This window comes from Entelurus aequoreus, linkage group LG07 (genome assembly GCF_033978785.1).
Source record: "Entelurus aequoreus isolate RoL-2023_Sb linkage group LG07, RoL_Eaeq_v1.1, whole genome shotgun sequence".
NCBI lineage: Eukaryota > Metazoa > Chordata > Actinopteri > Syngnathiformes > Syngnathidae > Entelurus > Entelurus aequoreus.
Window position 1 is genome coordinate 41,067,381 of NC_084737.1, and position 21,419 is coordinate 41,088,799.

The 21,419-nt window shown below is 42.0% G+C and overlaps 1 protein-coding gene across 2 annotated transcripts in view; it reads left to right on the plus strand.

Annotated features, from left to right (window-relative positions):
* The window catches only part of slc12a5b (solute carrier family 12 member 5b), a 90,371-nt gene that overhangs the window by 38,505 nt on the left and 30,447 nt on the right, over positions 1-21,419 (plus strand). For both annotated transcript variants that reach the window (XM_062053640.1, XM_062053638.1), the window contains exons 2-6: positions 8,453-8,556; positions 8,647-8,787; positions 8,925-9,071; positions 15,600-15,654; positions 15,728-15,858. In XM_062053640.1, the coding sequence (XP_061909624.1) occupies positions 8,453-8,556; positions 8,647-8,787; positions 8,925-9,071; positions 15,600-15,654; positions 15,728-15,858 (578 nt within the window). The remainder of the gene's footprint in view (positions 1-8,452; positions 8,557-8,646; positions 8,788-8,924; positions 9,072-15,599; positions 15,655-15,727; positions 15,859-21,419) is intronic.

Genomic DNA, 21,419 nt, shown 5'->3' on the forward strand with positions numbered 1-21,419 from the left:
GTTCTCAAAGTTGTTTTAATGTCTTGTGCATGCTGGAATCGGATAGCGTGAATTTAAGAAAAATGTATTGCTATATTAAAAAAGGTACATTAATAATTCTTCACACTTCGGGCCTGTTTTTACTAAAAGTTTGCGTGTACTAAAACACATGCAAACCAGATAGTAAACGCAAAGCTGATCTACTAAAACTGTGTCTGTTAATTAAGCAGAATATGGCGTGCAATCCATCTTGTGTGTGTCTTCATTAATATGCAAAATATATGGTGATCATCAAAACACTCACAATACTGGAGGGAGAAGATGCACATAAAAGTATGTCATTTATCAAAAGTTATCATTGTTCAGGGAGCACTTTTTAGCGTTTTATTTAGCACGTGTCAGAAGGACATGCAAACTGACAGTTCCACACACGGTTGTAGGATCAGTGCTCGCGCTGCACAAAAAGAAAATGGACGGACTAGAATCCGTCGTCCTACTTATGTGTCAACATTTTGGACAGTCAAGAGTAAAAAAATAATAGACATATTGTCTATTCAGCAACATCATTTTATAATTTTATAGCTGCTAGAGGACATAAAGGTACTGTTTGCAACTTCCTCACAGTAACATTTTTCAAAGCAAAATACAACAACAATACCACCTGCTAGTTTATGTTACCATTGGTGGTTTAACAAACACATTTGTTTGACAATGGCATGTGTGTAAATGTTGCAAACAGCCCCTTTAAGAGTCTGATTAAAAACTATTCAATGAATGCGTTTGGTGTCTGTAGTTGGTGTCTAATGTTAGTTTTTTCCACATTGAATATATAATACAATATTTCTTATATGGAAAAAAAGCTTCTTTAAGTATGCAATTTTTTGCATCTTAAAGGGGAAATGCGCTGTTTTCGGAATTTTGCCTATCGTTCAAAATCCTTATGAAAGACATGATGACGGATGTATTTTTTTTTAAGCATTGTAACCCGTAAATAAACTTAAATAAAAGTCAGCTTATAGTGGAGCCATTGGGAGGTACTCTATTACAGCCATAAAACCCAACAAAAAATTCAAACAATCAACATTCAAAAAGGGCCACCAATACTCCATTTACATTTCGTGTGTTGGTGATATTATTATTATAAGCGCTAACTAAAGTACACAAACTATTGATAGCAACGTAGTGATCACAAGCTTGCGTGCCAATGTGCCTGCCTGTTTCTTGTTTCTTTGCTCGTCAACTTTATTGTAGATCAGAAATCATGCTTCTCACCTGGATAGTAGAAGGACGAGGACATTTTCCGATAAGTTTGTACACTTTGACAGCCTATTTAGACCAGGGAATGGAGAGAACGACACAAAAAGACGCTTGGTTCCACCCCCCTTTTCTTTGCGAGGATTATGAGTTATTCTTCATCTAAATGGGAAGATATGAACATCTGAGCAGTCGGCATTCTAATGACAGCAGATATTGTACAGTAAGTGATGTTTTATTATGTTTGTTGGCTCTCATAACGTCTGCAGTGAGCAGTAATCATTGATGTTGTTAAAAAAAAAAAGCAAACGTTGTGATGTGTTTTTATATTATTGTGCTGCGTATGTGTTGGTATTTGTGAGTAACTACATTACACATAAGGCTTAGTGGGAGAGCAGACTGGAAGCCGGAGTTGGTTACTAGCGGAGCTACGAGCTAGTGGAGTTGTTTGTGTGCTGATTCAAGAATAAACAGTTCCTGTGATGCTGAAATGCTGAGTCTACGTGTAGGATATAACGAACATAACATGGTGTCAGAAGACGGATAATCGCCACAGAAAAGAAGCGTAGTACTGCACGAACTGGAACTCAGAGACTCGCTAATCAGAGACAAAATTGTCTGTGGCATACCTGATAATGGACTCAGAGAAAGACTACTGAGGGAGCAGGACCTGATATCAAACAAAACTGTGAACATGTGCAGAGTAGCAGAAACCACACATGCTCAAGCAAAGGAGCTGGGCAAAGAGGAGACAGCAGTGCATGCCCTAAAGACAAGAGAACAGCACTTTAAACAACCAAATAAACACAAGTCTCATAGAGAGGCTAAAACAGACTTTAAATGTGGGAAATGTGGAGGAAGCCACAAACCAGTGTCCAGCATATAGCAAGCAGTGTCACACCTGTGGAAAAAATAACCACTACTGAAAATGCTGCAAAGAAAAATTATTTTTAAAAATAAAATAAAAATGGGGACGGCGTGGCAAAGTTGGTAGAGTGGCCGTGCCAGCAATCGGAGGGTTGCTGGTTACTGGGGTTCAATCCCCACCTTCTACCATCCTAGTCACATCCGTTGTGTCCTTGGGCAAGACACTTTACCCTTGCTCCTGATGGGTGCTGGTAGCGCCTTGCATGGCAGCTCCCGCCATCAGTGTGTGAATGTGTGTGTGAATGGGTGAATGTGGAAATACTGTCAAAGCGCTTTGAGTACCTTGAAGGTAGAAAAGCGCTATACAAGTATAACCCATTTATCATTTAAAATTAGGTGCACACAATTGAAGTGGAACATGAACATGTTTTTGTAGATGCCATGCATAAAGAGGATAAAGATAAAGAGGAGTGCATGGATAGTGCCACTGACAGTCAACCAAACTATAATTCCATTCAAACTGGACACAGGAGCATCAGTCAACCTCATGTCAGTGGATTAATACACGAAACTGGCAGTGAAGAACAAAATATTCCCACTGAAAACAAAAATGAGTGGATACTCTGGAAAACTGCCAGTTAAAGGAGGTTGCATGGCAACGTTCGAACACAGCTGGAAGCAAATAAAAGCATTGCTGCTGATTGTGGATAAGAGTGCCAAGCCAATATTGGGATTAGAAGCATGTCAACGACTGAACCCCGTAAAAAGAGTTTTTGTAGTCTCATCGCAACCTGCAAATAATCTCCACTCACTCATGAAGTAATACAGTGACTGTTTTGAAGGACTTGGATGTCTACCAGGGGAGTACAAAATACAAGTGGATGAGAATGGGCCTCCAGTGGTTCATCCATGCAGACAAATACAATTCAAGCAGAGAAGAAAATTCAAAGAGGAGTTTGACAGAATGGAGAAAAAAGGAGTGATTAAAAAAATACACAAACCTACATCAGCTCGCTTGTCACCGTGGAGAACACAACAAAAAACTGAGAACCTGCTTGATTCCAAGGGACCTTAACAAAGTAATAAAGAGGGAGCACTTTAAACTCCCAACAAGAGAAGAGATCATGGCACAGTTTGCCGGCGCTAGGTGGTTCAGTAAACTGGATACATCTTCAGGCTTCTGGCAAATGAAATTAGACGAGGAGAGCTCAAAACTGTGTACTTTCAACACGCCAGAGGGAAAGTACCGGTTCTTGCGCCTGCCTAATGGAATCCTCTCAGCGCCAGAAATATACCACAATAAACTACACATGATTTTTGAACACATCTCAGGAGTAGACACCATGACGGATGACATCATTGTGTGGGGGTCCAGTCGGTAAGAACGTGACAAAAGATTGAGACAGGTGCTCGACCTGACACAGCAAGTAAACTTAAAGTTCAACAAAGACAAGTGCCAGTTTAGAGTAAAGTCACTGACATTAGTGGGAGATGTAGTCTCTGAAGCAGGGATTTGTGTTGACCCAAACAAAACATCCGCCATTTAGAACATGAAGCAACCAAAAAACAAAGATAATGTCAGAAGGTTTCTCGGTATGGTCACATATGTTGCAAAATTCATACAATTGTCAACAAAGTCAGCACCACTCAGATTACTCATAGAGGAAGAAAATGAATGGACATGGGCACATGAACAGGAAGACCGTTTTAAAAATCTAAACAGAATACTCACCAAGGATGCTGTGTTGTAACAGATACATGACAAAGAATGAAAACCTGTCACCTTTGCGTCCAGAGCATCAGCTGAGACAAGGTATGCTCAAATAGAGAAGGAGCTTTTAGGCAGCACTTATGGTTGCGAAAGATTCCATCAGTATGTATATGGCCAACATTTGAGGTGGGAACAGATCATAAACCCCTGGTCTCAATCATATAATAATAATAATAATAATGAATTATATTTATACAGCACTTTTCTATCAAATAGATACTCAAAGTGCTCACATTCACACTTGATGATGGTAAGCTACATTTGTAGCCATGTCAAAGCCACCAATGACTGTCCTATGAGGATACAATGCATGATGATAAGACTCCAAAAATATGACGTGAATATGATCTACACACCAGGCAAGTACATGTTTGCTGCCGACACACTTTCACGTGCAGTAGATAAAAATGAAAGAGATGTCGAAACGAAAAATGCTGAAATCCAGGCTTATGTGGACATCATAGTGTCAACCCTTCCAGTTTCAGAAGAAAGGACAGACAATATCAGAAAAGACAATGAGAACACTAAAAGAGGTAATACTAAAAGGATAGCCAGAACAAAGACAAACATGTCCAGCTGCAATACAGGACTACTGGATGTGTAGACCAGAACTAATTGTTGTGGATGGCATCATATTCAAAGGGAGCAAGTACATCATTCCACCTGTGATGAGAAAATAAATGTTACAAAAGACACATTAAGGGCATTTGGGAGAAGAAAAATGCAAACGGCAAGACCTGAAGTGATGCATTGGCCAGAAATTAACACAGACATCAGCCATACCACAACTTTGTGTGAGCTGTGTCTCACATTTAGGCCCAAACAGCAAGCAGAACAGCGGATGTCACACTCTGTTCCCAAATATCCATACAACAAAGTTGGAGTTGATTTGTTTGAATGCAATGGGAAAAACCATATTGTGGTAACAGACTACTACTCCAACTAACCAGAAGTGGCAACATTACAATCCACTACCAGCAAAGCTGTGATTGCTTTTCTGAAAACGGTATTTGCACCGAGTCCTGAATCAATGTTTTCTGACAATGGACCACAGTTTTCCAGCTGCCAATTTGAAGAATTCGCTCAACAGTGGAGTTGTTGCCACAAAGCGTCAAACCCAAACTACCACAGGTCAAATGGACTTGTGGGGAGCGCTGTTAGGGTCATAATAAGACTCATGAAAAAGGCTCATGTTGGAAAAGAGGATTTTCAGGAGAGTGTGTTGATCTACGGGAGTCCACCACTGCTGGCCTGTCACGTGCCAGATGTTGATGGGATGTTTCATTCTCACTAACCTGGGACAGAGTTGGTCTTCTGGACTACACGCCCAGAATGTGGACACAGCCAGGACTGGTACAGCAGGAAGTTGCAGCCAGATCTTACATCATCAGGACAGATCGGGGTACACAGCTTTAAGGAGAAGTTGCGTGGACGCGCGTCTATGAGCTAACAGCTCAGACGACGCCACTCCACCATCCGAGGTGACAGACACGCAAACCGGTAACAAGGATTGTCAAAGTTTCCAGAAAACATCTGACATTGGTAAAACTGAGCCAAGTTCACCAGTGGTTAAAATCAGACCCAGCAGGATGGTTAAACCACATGAAAGACTCATAGAGACTTGCTAAAAAAGTATTAATAATAATAGATTGTATTTGTAAAAGCACTTTACATTGAACAAACAATCTCAAAGTGCTACAGTACATTTAAAAAAAACAAATAGCTGCCCCAACGAGTAAAATAAATAGTAAAAATTAAATAAAAACTAGAACAGCCTAATAGCTAGAACTAGCACAAATAAATCTATCAAAAGGCTTTTTTAAAACTGTTCAAGTCTACTTGTAGGTTATAACGAACATAACAGTGTACGCTTAAAATGAGCAAAATACATAAATGTTAAATGTTATTATAAATGTGCCTTTTACCACTTTACATATATACTTACATCATGTATATAAAACCTTAATGGAGGTGTTTGAATGTTTTCAAGTGCTTTATAGGCCAAATAGAGCAGCTCCCATAAGCTCCATTGTAAGCGGACTTTTTATTGCAATTATTTATTATTTAGAATGCATTAAGAATAATACATCGGTCGTCATGTCTTTCATAATGATTGTGAACGATAGGCAAAATTCCAAAAAAAGGTACAGTTCCCCTAAAGAGGAGAGAGTGCAGCTTCTCTCCAATAAGCACACCTTCAGACATTTTTTTGCAGATGCATTGCAGGACTGCTTCCAAAATGCCCATAAAAAGTAGTACATGTGTCATGTACCCGCATGACTGTTTTAGTTGTGACCCAAGATGCAGGAGACAGGAGGATGATGTGCAGGTAAGAGTCTTTTAATGATAGTAAACACAGGGAGGTGCAGTAGGGAAGTGCACAAAAGCATAAAAGTAGCAAACAGCAACATAGAAACAATCCTCGAGCCCTGACAAAAGGCAGAGACAGGCATTTATAGAAGCCTACTGATTAACAACCATGACCAGGTGTGGAGGCTGCCAATCAGCTGCAGGAGGGGGGAAAGAGCGCTCAGTGAGACATGCAGGAAAACGAACCAAAAATAACAGCACCACACAGGAAATAAACAAACTAAGGAAACATAACAAGATGTGATGTGACAGATCAACACAACATGTCTCCCGCATGTTTGAAAACCGCAAAACGGCACAGGTCGGAGCATGATAACATGAATGTGCAGTAAATGAAAGTGTCTCCTGGTGATGCCCCGCATAGTTGATGCAAAATCCTAGTTTAAATAAGGCGGTCTGCACCACTTTACAATTGCAAACGCAGTGTTAGTAAATCACACGCAACCCGCCCACTAGTAGTACTAGTGCACGCTATTTTATAGATTGTGCACGCTGTTTAGCGCGAGGTATTTATTACTTAGTGAATCAGGACCTTAATCTCCATATCATACTGTCTGAATGTTGACACCAGCAGCCTGGCGACACCCGCTCCTTTTTTATCATATGCAATATGTATGCCAGAGCTATTTAATTGGCGGTTCGGGGGCAAAATCCGTCCCGGGAATGACACCATATGGGCCCTGAAATCTGTACAATATTTGGGACAGACTGACATTTTTGCAATAAATTAAAATGAATAAAACACAAGAGCAATCCTGTTGTAAAGATGACCCTAGACCAGTGTAAAAACATTGGCAGATCTTGCAATTACATTTTGACCTCCTTAAGGTCAGCGCTCACTACTACGGTGGGCATTTTTATTTTGTATAACAGCGCTACTTCTTTCTGAAATGTTTAATTCTGACCAAATAGATAAATAAGATAAATAACAAATGTCTGACACCCGACCCTTAGCTCTCTGCAAAAGTGGCCCGTAGAACAGTTTAGTTGAATAGGCCTGAAGTATGCTATACGTACAGTACATCATAGGTTCACCACATCATTTTACACTTGCTCCTGGAAATGTGTGTCAGTAAGGCACTTCATCCTTTTTGCTAAATGTGTTTCAATTCTGATAGAAACAAATTTGTAGCGCATGCAATTGGAATTCTTCTTAACCTAATATGATTTGGTGCAAATGCTATTCCAAGCATTATTGATAACCCTTTTTTGAAATTAATTCTACAATACCTGAACATTAATACTTTGATGTGTAATTGTAAGGCAATTTTTCCATCAGTTTGTCGACCATCAATATAACAATACAATTAAAGGGGTAAATGTGTTATAATATCATGTGGCAATTATACGTTTCTATGGTTTCTCAGTTTTGCAGATGTGGCCCACAATAGAAATTAATAGCTAGAGATAGCCATCTTAATTTTGAATCTTGAATGTTTATCTTCCCAAGAAGGTCTTTGGTGATAGAATTTCAACATCTTGTTGTATTCTTTTAAGTGCAATCTGATATGAGTTGACATGACACAACTTTAAGCAAACTATGAGCAACTAAAATGGCAGAAACAATATTGTTTCGGAAAAAAACGATTTATTACTTTAAACGTATTCAGTAGCCACGATAACAGTAATCTGTGAGTGACCCCATTCATCTGCAGAAAGGTTTTGCAGCATGATTAACAGTTCATGATGCAAACAGTTTGCTTCACGAGTTGTCCACTTCTACATCTATTTTTTTTTTTATCTCACAAATGTGTAGTGCCTGTGGACTTTTCGGGTTTTCAAAGTGCTTGTACATTTGAAATATTTTGCCTTATTCACTGGGTGGTGATTCAGCATCAGAAGCAACTGGTGTTTCAATTTATTTCCGTCAATGTGAGTGTGTGAATTATATTTATATAGCGCTTTTCTCTATTTACTCAAAGCGCTTTTTCATAATGAAACCCAATATCTAAGTTACATTTAAACCAGTGTGGGTGGCACTGGGAGCAGGTGGGTAAAGTGTCTTGCCCAAGGACACAACGGCAGTGACTAGAATGGCGGAAGAGGGGATCGAACCTAGAACCCTCAAGTTGCTGGCTCGGCCTCTCTACCAACCGAGCTACCGCCCCACAATCAATGAAGTGGACTCAAATATTTCCAACATAGTGCAGCATTAGATTTTACAAAGACAATTAAATCCACATGATAACATCTTGATTCTTGTTGTCTTAGGTGATAGGAACCCTAAAGAGAGCAGTCCTTTCATCAACAGTACTGCCACCAGTGATGTGGAGAAGAGCCAGCAGTATGACGGCAAGAATATGGCTCTGTTTGAAGTGAGAGAGGCTTTTTAAAGACAAATTGCACAGTATACTCAGAAAAGATTGTGAATGGCATTTGATAAGATTTGATGTGTGTGTTTGCAGGAGGAGATGGACACCAGTCCAATGGTGTCCTCCTTGCTCAGCAGTCTAGCCAACTACTCCAACTTGCCAACAGGCAGCAAAGAACATGAGGAGGCTGAGAATAACGAGGAGGGTGCACGTCCATCTAAAAAACCTATCCAGGTGGAGAACTTCCATACTTTTAAGTTGGTTATTACTTACAGTAATGGTTACATGTTTCATGGAAGGTTTACATACAACATTAATACTTTGCAGGATTAATAATATTTTTCTTTTACCCCCAATTTTGTGTTTGTCAGGCACCACAACTTGGAACTCTGATGGGTGTTTACTTGCCATGTATTCAAAATATTTTTGGTGTGATCCTCTTCCTGCGAATGACTTGGATGGTTGGCATTGGAGGCGTGCTCGGTTCCTTCATAATTGTCTTCATGTGTTGCTCCACAGTAAGTATATGTGCTCTGCACATTAATGTCAGACCTGGAATGCATCTGCAATGTGAAAGCTGTAGTGCTCCTTTATACGCAATGAGAATGAACTGCAGTGTACAGTATAATTTGTGAATCTGCTTAACTTGATGTGGTGGTGGCGACAAACAAACAAACAAAAAAAAACAGCCTTCCATGTTTTTGGACTGGAATTCTTAATCATGCGAAATATTGTGCTGTTTTTTTTTCTCATTGAACAGATTGAACATGATTAGCGTTTGTGCATAACACAGACAGTAAAGGTGACCTTAGCATAAAATATTTTGCCAGTAAACCCACCCACCAAAAGTTTATCCTGCTGTTGCAGCCATAGCGTGATTAGATTACACTCGTAACTCAATGTACGAGCTTAAATGGTTCAGTGACAGAGCTCTTAACTCAAAACTCTAGTATCTAAAATCAACGTCCCTCGTTGAAATGCATGGAAATCAATTTAATTGGTGCTTCCCCCCAAAATAATTCACAATTTTACCACGTAACATGCCTTTAAGAAAGAAAAATACACGGTTAAATAAGAAACATTGAATAACAAAGAAAATGGATGGATGGACAATAGAGCAGTAATTTTCAAATTGTGGTACAAGTCTCCATCTAGTTGTACGACAAACACATCTCTTAATCAAGTGATTAGTGTTTTATTGTCCTATATTCAAATTAATTAATTAGTTAATGTACAAACTGTGTGTAATGTTATAGTGGCCAAAAATATCAGATATACTTGTTAAATAAAACATTCACCTTGGTTTTAATGAATACTTCGGCATATTACGCTATTGATTTTTAATGTTGGTCATTATGGTATTATCTGGAGAGTCGAGTGTCTTCTGAGGTGGTATTTGGTGAAAAAAGTTTGAGAACAACTGCAATAGAGTGTACTACTAACAACAACAGTAGTTGTACAAGGTAATGTAACAATAATGCACAGCATTTACTTTGACATGTGGACTTTTATGGTAACTACTTCCAGCTGCTTCTCCGTCGAACACACCATCAGCAACTTCTCCATATTTTCATGGCTAAATGTCTGCCATTTAGATGTTATGTCAACATTCTTGTCTTCCTTCATTGACAGTCCAACGCGTGATTCCTAAACTCATCTCCATATTTATGATCTAATTGCATGACCATTTATGGATGAGTGTGGGAGGAGTAGTGAAAGGACACCAAGGAGGAACTCTTCTGAAGTGTTTTAAATTCAGTTCCAAGCGCAGGTTTTTAAATGAGGCTACAGGTTTTGTGTTCAGTGTCTAAACGGTCTTTGGCAGAGCACAGTGAATTGCCGAACCGCAACTGAGTGATTGCCCCTCCACGGGGTTCATCATAGCATTTGTCACACCAACTAATTGCGGGGATGCTTGGAAGTCACATTTTTGCTTGTAACTTAAAGCCCAAAGACAGCTCTTATCTCAAGACACTCTGAAGTTGGGCCACGCTTAGGTTGAGGTACCACTGTGCATTATAACACATGTGTTATGTTATTACTTTTGTAAATTCCTATGTATTTCTACATATTTATACAAACTTTAAATTGACTGTTTGTAACACTTCACGGCTGCCTTCACTATTGAAAGTGTTGTAAGCATTATGTTCTTCCCTCTTCCTGTGTTGAGCATGCAACCACTCCCTACGAAATACACACATGCGTGCAGTAAAAGTTGAAGAGAACAAGCTGCAACCAAAGTACAACAGAGGTATAACCAGCTGTAAAAACATGTAAAACATACAGTAGGATGTCGGCAGAAACTGTTTGTTACTATCGAGTAACAAATACATTAGCCATTCTACAACATCTTTGTCATTTAGGTTATTAGATAAATAGGAAACATTAAAAGACATGGATCAATATTGCACACACTCATAAGGCCGTATGACATAGCAAATTTGACAGGACATGCCTCAATAATTCCAGGCCAAAAAAAATTTTTTTCACACAATCAGATTTTGATGAAATTTCACATGAGCAATCGAAAAACAGATGAGTAATCACCCAGGATACCTTCTATCCAAGAATTTGATGTTGGGTAGATTATTTTTGAAAGGGTTGAATTTTGAGCTTCACTTTTGTGGCCACTTGTGATCACTATTATTTAAGCCTGCATATTAATTTGGTACCAAACTGAAGGGAATGCTTTAACAAACATGATAAACCAGTATCTGAAGTATAGCAAATATTTACAGCGGTAAAGCCTCGTTTTCTTGGTAATCCCCAGTAAGCTTTCATACAGACACGCACACGTAGTGACAGGTTTTCACCGCCACATAACATGCCAATTTTAGAACATGGTAATTAGTGATTAGTGATATATATATATATATATATATATATATATATATATATATATATATATATATATATATATATATATATATATATATATATATATATATATATATATATATATATATATATATATATATATATAATTGTTTTATTTTTTTTATTTTTTTTATTTTTATTTTTTTTTAAACATTGGGACATTGCACAGGTTAGATTGTGGACGGAGGTGGGCCGTACACAGGAACCCCTGGTATAGACTATTGCAACAACAACAAATAAGACTATTTTGTTTGTGGAGATTGTTTAGTATAGACAGGTTACAATATAACAGCCATTTTAAACCGGTCATAACTATGGGACGGTATGGCGTAGAGGGTAGAGCGGCCGTAACAGAAACCTGAGGGTTGCAGGTTCGCTCCCCGCCTCTTGACATCCAAATCACTGCCGTTGTGTCCTTGGGCAGGACACTTCACCCTTGCCCCCGGTGCCGCTCACACTGGTGAATGAATGATGAATGAATGATAGGTGGTGGTCGGAGGGGCCGTAGGCGCAAACTGGCAGCCTCGCTTCCGTCAGTCTATCCCAGGGCAGCCGTGGCTACAAATGTAGCTTACCACCACCAGGTGTGAATGAATGATGGGTTCCCACTTCTCTGTGAGCGCTTTGAGTGTCTAATAATAGAAAAGCACGATATAAAATCTAATCCATTATTATTATTATTAAATCTGTAAAAAAATATATATACACTTGAAACCCTTCCTAGTGGTCTACATAACATGTATTAGTGGTTCTTCAAGTCGCTTTCTTCAGGATGGGCCATTTTTTGGTCAGTCGTATTTACGTGCCTCCACGTTGACAGCGTCTTTTCCCTGCCATTTTTGTTGTAGTTTTTAGCGTTTCCATAGCGAGTCTACTGACGGATTAATTTAGAAATAAACATTACTTTGTATTAAAAATAGCAGCAGCGGAGGATGTGTGTTCATGTACGAAAAAGTCTGCCCCACAACAAGAGGATAGAGAAGATGAAGGAGCTTATTGACTACAGTGTCGGACTACAATAGCGGACTCGTGCAAAGCTCTTTGGGTAAAACTTTACCATACATGTATTATTTGCTGACGTCACTGGTGTGAAATAAATCACAGGACAGAGCAAGTTCCAAACGGCTCATTTAGAGGAAATAGGTTTTTATAAATATCTCTGCAATGCCTCCATGGTTTGATTTAAAAATGTTGGGACTTATGAGATTCCAAATACACAACAGCAAGTAACAATAGGTGTGAAAAGTTGGTTTTGCGTCATTGGGCCTTTTTAATGCTGGAGGCTGCCAGTGGATGCTTTAAAGGCATACTAGCCAACCTTGAGACCTCCGATACTGGGAGGTGGGGGGTGGGGGGCATGGTCGGGGGTTAGGCGGGGGCCGTGGTTGGGGGCGTGGTTAAGGGCGTGGTTAAGAGGGGAGTATATTTACAGCTAGAATTCACCAACTCAAGTATTTCATACATATATATATATATATATATATATATATATATATATATATATATATATATATATATATATATATATATATATATATGTATGAAATACTTGACTTTCAGTGAATTCTAGCTATATATATATATTTATTTTATTATACATATAAATAAAAGAAATACTTGAATTTCAGTGTTCCGGAGGCTATCCAGTAGATGGCAGTATTGTCCTGTTTAACTTCTCCGTTCATGACTGAGTATATCATTTCGGCCACCGTGTTCAATGGAGAAGTCTGTTCTACAAAATGTACGGGCAACATACCCCTTCTCCTTCGAACTGTCCTGGATGAACTGAAATTCTTGTTTCCATTTGTTTTGGAACTTGCAAGCGTATTTCTTCATCTTGCTCGTCGACGGTGTCGCCATGTCTGTAACTTCCTTGTTCTTCTGCTTCGTCTCCTTGTTGTGTGCGCAGTTGTGCACTCTACTCTCTAAAAGCCGTAGATGTTATGACGTCATTGGGCAGGCAAGCTGTTTATATTGTGGGAAAGCGGACGTGAGAACAGGCTGTCCCCACACAGGTCCGCATTGAGCTGGAGGGGGCGTGGCCTCCAGCTCCGGCTGAATTCCGGGAGTTTGTCGGGAGAAAATTTCTGCCGGTAGGTTATCGGGAGAGGCAATGAATACCGGGAGTTACCGGGAGGGTTGGCATGTATGCTTAAAGGCCTACTGAAACCCACTACTACCGACCACGCAGTCTGATAGTTTATACATCAATGATGAAATCTTAACATTGCAACACATGCCAATACGGCCGGGTTAACTTATAAAGTGCGATTTTAAATTTCCCGGCAAACTTCCGGCTGAAAACGTTTCGATATGATGACGTTTGCGCGTGACGTCAACTGTTGAAGCGGAAGTATTCGGAGCCCATTGAATCCAATACAAAAAGCTCTGTTTTCATCTCAAAATTCCACAGTATTCTGGACATCTGTGTTGGTGAATCTTTTGCAATTTGTTTAATGAACAATGGAGACTGCAAAGAAGAAAGTTGTAGGTGGTACAGCAACACAACCAGGAGGACTTTGAGGATAGCAGACGCGCTAGCCGAACGACCTCACCTTGACTTCCTCCGTCTCCGGGCCGCCGACCGCATCGGTGATCGGGTGAAGTCCTTCGTCGTACCGTCGATCGCTGGAACGCAGGTGAGCATGGGTCGTGATGAGCAGATGAGAGCTGGCGTAGGTGCAGAGCTAATGTTTTTAACATAGCTCGGTCGAGGTTCAGTAGCTAAGTTAGCTTCAATGGCGTCGTTAGCAACAGCATTGCTAAGCTTCGCCAAGCTGGAAAGCATTAACAGTGTAGTTACATGTCCAGAGTTTGGTAGTATTGTTGATCTTCTGTCTATCCTTCCAGTCAGGGGCGTATTTGTTTTGTTTCTATATGCAGTTAAGCCCGATGCTATCACGTTAGCTCAGTAGCTGAAGTGCTTCACCGATGTATTGTCGTGGAGATAAAAGTCACTGTGAATGTCCATTTCGCGTTCTCGACTCTCATTTTCAAGAGGATATAGTATCCGAGGTGGTTTAAAATACAAATCCGTGATCCACAATAGAAAAATGAGAGAGTGTGGAATCCAATGAGCCCTTGTACCTAAGTTACGGTCAGAGCGAAAAAAGATATGTCCTGCACTGCACGCTAGTCCTTCACTTTCACGTTCCTCATCCACGAATCTTTCATCCTCGCTCAAATTAATGGGGTAATCGTCATTTTCTCGGTCCGAATCGCTCTCGCTGCTGGTGTAAACAATGGGGAAATGTGAGCAGCCCTTCCTCCGGTCACGTCACGCTACTTCCGGTAGGGGCAAGGCTTTTTTTTTATCAGAGACCAAAAGTTGCGAACTTTATCGTCGTTGTTCTGTACTAAATCCATTCAGCAAAAATATGGCAATATCGCGAAATGATCAAGTATGACACATAGAATGGATCTGCTATCCCCGTTTAAATTTAAAAAAATCATTTCAGTAGGCCTTTAATGTGCCTTCTCTTGTAAGGCAAGAAGTCCAACCATTTACTGAGTCATGTCACCTGTAGGGCATTATCATATAGTATAGCAATAAAGCTGAGCATTTCCTGAAATTCCACTTGAATCTTGGCAACCCAAGAAAAGTTACAGGGAAACCTTTCAAAAGAACATTTCCCACAGTGTCCGCAATGCTTAGAATTTCAATTGATTGGTATCTGCAAGAGAAAATTCAAAACAAAATATTTTATGTTGTGTATGTGTATAGTGAAATAGTGTGGTGCAAAGTCTACTGCAAAGTCCAAAACTTTGTTTTCAAGACAAAATGTCACATTAGGAGTCTGAAGACCAACAGCTAGATGCTGCCAAGCTAAGATTTTTGAAAAGGGAATAAATAGATATATGAGTTTAATAGTCAAGCGACCAGACACACTCCTATTGATCAGCTTATTGCCCTCCTTAAATGTTTTTTAAAAGAAATAAGCTGAAGAAGATGATGTTAGCTTTTATACATCCTATTGTCCATTTATGTAAAATGATTAATCTACTGTAAATGGAGGAACAAAAAAACCTAAAGAGGTCTTAAAATATGCAACAGGCCTATGAATTTGTACCAACAATTTGTTATCGATATCATTCTAAATACTTTTATGGATCCACTTTTTCCAAATGGTTGTTGCCTCATCTATGTGTGTGTATGTTTGTTGTTACAGACCATGCTCACAGCCATTTCTATGAGTGCCATTGCAACAAACGGAGTAGTTCCGGGTAAGTGGATGTCTGAGAAAATTATATAAATGTGTTTTTGTGAGTCGGCTATTTACCCTATGTCCTCTCACAGCTGGAGGTTCCTACTACATGATCTCTCGCTCTCTTGGGCCTGAATTTGGTGGCGCTGTTGGGATTTGCTTTTACTTGGGCACCACTTTTGCTGGTGCCATGTACATCCTGGGGTGCATTGAAATCCTGCTGGTAAGTTACCGGTAAATGTGTTGCAATCCCATGAACTCTGTTAAGACGTGTCACAGCAGGAGAGATGATGTACGCTTTGAATTAACACTGACTGCTTTCCCTTGAGACAAATGTTGTCTAAATAGTAGGAATGTCTAAAATCTTATGGGATTTTCACTCACTATTCACTCACAAAAACTAAAAATGGCATCGGTATGTAAGACAAATCATGGAAGAACATGTCTGGATAGCATCCTTGACGGATAGATTATGTTAAAGCTGCCTGAAATGTCATCCCAAAGAGGGCTGGAGTATCATTTAAAAATGACATGCCCACCAGACCTTTTTTAGACCATGTTGACACGGTGTGTTTACATATTACCATTAACACCTTTTCTGGACGAGCAGTGCTTCTTGAAGTTATTTCAATTAGAGTTTAAAGCCCTCAGTAGCACTGAGTGAGCATTTGTAAGTAATTTCTCCTGGCAATTGATTTGTGTGATTATGTTATTCACTTCCTGCTTGACCTAACTGTAGCCTCAGATGCAAGTGGACTGTGGACATTTTATGATCCAATTATGTAACGGTCTTTGTGGGTGTGGGCTCTCTGTGGCGGATATATATTGAATTTTTGAAGCTTTTCAGGTGGAATTCTTTCCCATTCTTGCTGGATGTACAGCTTCCCTGCTTGGCACTCAGCATCAAGGGTTGTTGGAATTGGGGGTTAAATCACCAAAAATGATTCCCGGTCGTGGCCACCGCTGCTGCTCACTGCTCCCCTCACCGCCCAGAGGGTGAGGGTGATGGGTCAAATGCAAAGGATAATCTTACCACACCTAGTGTGTGTGTGACAATCATTGGTACTTTTTTTAAGTTGTTTAACAGTCCGGGGTCTCCGTTGTGGTATTTTAGGGTTCATAATGCGCCACACATTTTCAATGGCAGACAGGTCTGGACTACAGGCAGGCCAGTCTAGTACCCGCACTCTTTTACTATGAAGCCAAGCCATTGTAACACGTGGCTTGGCATTGTCTTGCTGAAATAAGTAGGGGCGTCCATGATAACGTTGCTTGGATGGCAACATATGTTGCTCCAAAACCTGTATGTAGCTTTCAGCATTAATGGTGCCTTCACAGATGTGTAAGTTACTTATGCCTTGGGCACTAATACACCCCCATACCATCACAGATGCTGGCTTTTGAACTTTGCGTCTAGAAAAATCTGGATGGTTCTTTTCCTCTTTGGTCCAGAGAACACAACGTCAACGGTTTCCGAAAACAATTTGAAATGTGGACTTGTCAGACCACAGAACACTTTTCCACTTTGCATCAGTCCATCAGCGAAGCCGGCTGCGTTTCTGGGTGTTGTTGATAAATGGCTTTCGCTTTGCATAGTAGAGTGGTTTTCTGAAGTCTTCCTGAGCCGATGTGGTGATATCGTTTACAAAATGATGTTGGTTTTTGATGCAGTACCGCCTGTGGGATCCGAGGTCACGGGCATTCAATGTTACATGCAGTGATTTCTCCAGATTCTCTGAACTCTCTGAACCTTTTGATGATATTACAGACGTTTATTATTGAATGAATCAAATGTGACGAATATTTAATGGTCCACAATGAAAACTAGCCTTTTGGCTTTTTGTGCCACCCATTTGCCTTTTTAAAGCATTACATGGCTTCAATTATTTAAGATGTGTCATGATCATGTTTTTTGTTATTTTCGGTTTAAGACTCCAAAAGTTCCTGTTTGCGCTCCCTTGGTTGTTTTAGTTTCCATGACGACTGATTAGTTTCACCTGTCTCATGTTTGACTCACGCACCTGCTTTAATCAGAGACTATTATTTAAGCCTGTTTTTCTAGTTAGTCGTCCTGGCGACATTACTCTGTATTTGCTCTGTTCATGCCATAGATTCATGCTCTCCCAAGTAAGTTTTGTTTCATGTCCATAGTTTCTGCCTATGTGTTAGTTTTTGTATCATACGCTAAGTTGTGCCTTCGCCTTGTGCGCCCTTTTGTTTGTACCTATTGATAGCGAACAATTAAAAATGTTCCTACCTTCAAGCCTAGTCTGATTGCATCCCGAGAGAACAAGCTGCGACCCCCCCCCATCATGACAGAATGTTGCCAGCACTCCGTTCTTCCGTAACGGACTTGGAGGAGATGGATGAGGTTACGTGGGAGGTGCTGCGCGCCATGGAAGCCGAAACGCTTCGCCATTCCCCCATGGAGCGCCGGGACTTGATGTGGGGTTCTAGCGGCAAGTTGATCCCGATCAGCTCCGTGTGGCCCGGGGACAGCGCCGCATCGCCGCAGTGCCGGAAGCGCTGGCAGGGACGGAAGCCGTCAGGGAAGGCTTCTCCGAGCCAGCAGGACGCGCCGTTCCGCAAGCTCCTCCTTCTCCGGGCCGAAGCAAGCTGCAGACAGCCCGGCCGCCCCCTGATGACGTCCCGCTGCCGCCGGGTGATGACGTCAGAGACAAATAATTTAAAAAAAATTCTGTTTCTTTCAGACACCCTGCCCCAAAAGACGCTAAATCCAAGATAAACTATTATCAGGACATGTTTTTGAAAATTAGAGCTTGTCAGTCCAAGCCACCTAATTATTATGCTCCGCCCCCCAAGACTCAAGCCCCGCCCACATCACAGAATTATTATTTTTGTCCGCCCGCACAACCTCAGGTGGGGGCTGAAAAAAGACGTTTTGGACAATTTAAAGGGGAGGATTCTACCCTCCTCCTGTCCTCCCTCCACCCACCCCTAAAGACGGTTCCAGACCACAGGGAGTGCATCTGGTATCCGCTACTTGAGGGGGGGGGGGGGCTAGGACTGGGAGCTGTGCTAGTGGGGTGGCTCGGCTGCGCCCAGCCAGGCAGCAACCTCCGGCCCGGCCACCACCACCAGTTCTTCGGCGTACCAAGCCGCAACCCCCAGCTAGACCACCTCCGCCAAAGCCACGGCTAGCGACCCTTTCGGCTCCACGGCTAGCACCAGTTCCTGCTTCAAGGCTAGCGACCCTTCCTGCTCCAAGCCTAGCACCTGTCACAGCTCCAAGGCTAGCACCTGCTCAAAGGCTAACACCTGCTTCAAGGCTAGCAACCCTTCCTGCACCACGGCTAGCAACCATTCTTGTTCCAAGGCTAGCAACCCTTCCTGTTCCAGGGCTAGCAACCTTTCCTGTTCCAAGGCTAGCAACCCTACCTGCTCCAAGACTAGCATCCGTCGCAGCTCCAAGGCTAGCACCCGTCCAAGTTCCACGCCAAGTTCCACGGCAAGCTCCAGTACCTACACCACGGCAAGCTCCAGTACCTGCACCGCGGCAAGCTCCAGTACCTGCACTACGGCAAGCTCCAGTACCTGCACCACGGCAAGCTCCAGTACCTGCAGCTCCACGGCAAGCTCCGATACCCGCCGCTCCACGGCAAGCTCCAGTACCTGCAGCTCCACGCCAAGTGCCAGTCGCAGCTCCACACCAAGTGCCAGTCGCAGCCCCACGTCAAGTGCCAGTCGCTGCCCCACGCCAAGTGCCAGTCGATGTCCCACGCCAAGCTCCACCATGCCAAGCCTCGCCACCTGCCATACCACAGCAAGCCTCGACGAGGACGCGCGCAGCTTTCACGCCTGCCACTACGAGGACGCGTGCAGCTTCCACGCCTGCCACGACGACGACGCGCGCAGCTTCCACGCCTGCCACGACGACGACGCGCGCAGCTTCCACGCCTGCCACGACGACGACGCGGGCAGCTTCCACGCCTGCCTCGACGACGACGCGCCCACCTCCCCGTATGCCACGGATGTGGCCGTTCCCTGGTCGTCCGCCACGCCAAGTGCACCCACCTCCTCGTCGGCCGCAGATGTGGCCGTTCCCTGGTCACCCGCCTCGCCAAGTGCAGCGGCGCTCGACGCGTCGCCGCCACCTGACTCTCCCTCGCTGGTTGCGGGGACACTTGGTCTGGCGACCCACCGCCAAGTCCCCCTCCCGCCCTCCCATGACTCTTGATCTTGTTTTTTTGGGATTTGGACATCTGGGATCTGTCCTTAAGGGGGGATATGTCATGATCTGTGGTCTGGATCATAAGTTTTGTTATTTTCGGTTTAAGACTCCATGAGTTCCTGTTTGCGATCCCTTGGTTGTTTTCGTTTCCATGACGACTGATTAGTTTCACCTGTCTCATGTGTTTGACTCACACACCTGCTTTAATCAGAGACTATTATTTAAGCCTGTTTTTCCAGTTAGTCGTCCTGGCAACATTACTCTTTATTTGCTCTGTTCATGCCATAGATTCATGCTCTGCCAAGTAAGTTTTGTTTCATGTCCATAGTTTCTGCCTATGTGTTAGTTTTTGTATCATACGCTAAGTTGTGCCTTCGCCTTGTGCGCCCTTTTGTTTGTACCTATTGATAGCGAACAATTAAAAATGTTCCTACCTTCAAGCCTTGTCCGATGTAGTGCGATTGCATCCCGGGAGAACAAATGTCGCAGCAAGCTGTGACACCCCCGTCATGACAAGATGTCAATAAACTTCTCAATCAATCAATCAAAAACCTTAGATGGTAAAATCCCTAAATTCCTTACAATAGCTCGTTGAGAAATGTTGTTCTTAAACTGTTTGACAATTTGCTCACGCATTTGTTCACAAAGTGGCGACCCTCGCCCAGTCCTTGTTTGTGAGTGACTGAGCATTTCATGGAAGCTGCTTTTATACCCAATCATGGCACCCACCTGATACCAATAAGCCTGTTCACCAGTGGGATTTTCCAAATAAGTACTTGATGAGCATTCCTCAACTTTCTCAGTTTTTTTTGCCGCTTGTGCCAGCTTTTTTTAAACATGTTGCGGGTATCAAATTCCAAATGAGCTAATATTTGCAAAAAAAACCCAACGTTTTCCAGTTCAAACATTAAGTATCTTGTCTTTGCAGTCTATCTAACAATTCTATCAATTGACTATAGGTTAAAAAGGATTTGCAAATCATTGTATTCTGTTTTTATTTACGATTTACACAACGTGCCAACTTCACTGGTTTTGGGGTTTGTACAATCAACCAATTCATGACTTTCCAACCGAACACCAACCGATCCACACTACATATAGATCGATCCATAGGCTCGCCAAACAATGTATGCACATCTCTAAAGTTGAAATCGGTTATTGGTTTGTACCGATTAATTTTTACACCCCTAGTATCTATGTATGGGCGTAAGTACCTTTATGTGCATGTATGTATGTTTTAATGAATTCACGTATGCATGTATTTATCCAATAAAAATTGTGTTAATGTGCGTATGTATGTGTGTTTGTATACACAATATATATGTCACCCAGTATATGCGGTAGCCAAAGTATGGCCACAGCCACCCAAAGAGCCAAACCCAAAACAGCAGGTGCGGTACCCAGGGAACAAGGGACCACCAGCCCGAGGCAGGCAGGCCAGACAGTGACGGGCCCACCCTGTTACCAAGCAGGCCAGTGGCAGGCCGTAGACAGACGCGCCCGGCAGAGGACAAGGCCTGAGAGAAGCAGGAGACAGCCAGCCCCCAAGCCAGCGAGAGACCACACCCCATACAGAAAGACCAACCCGCCCC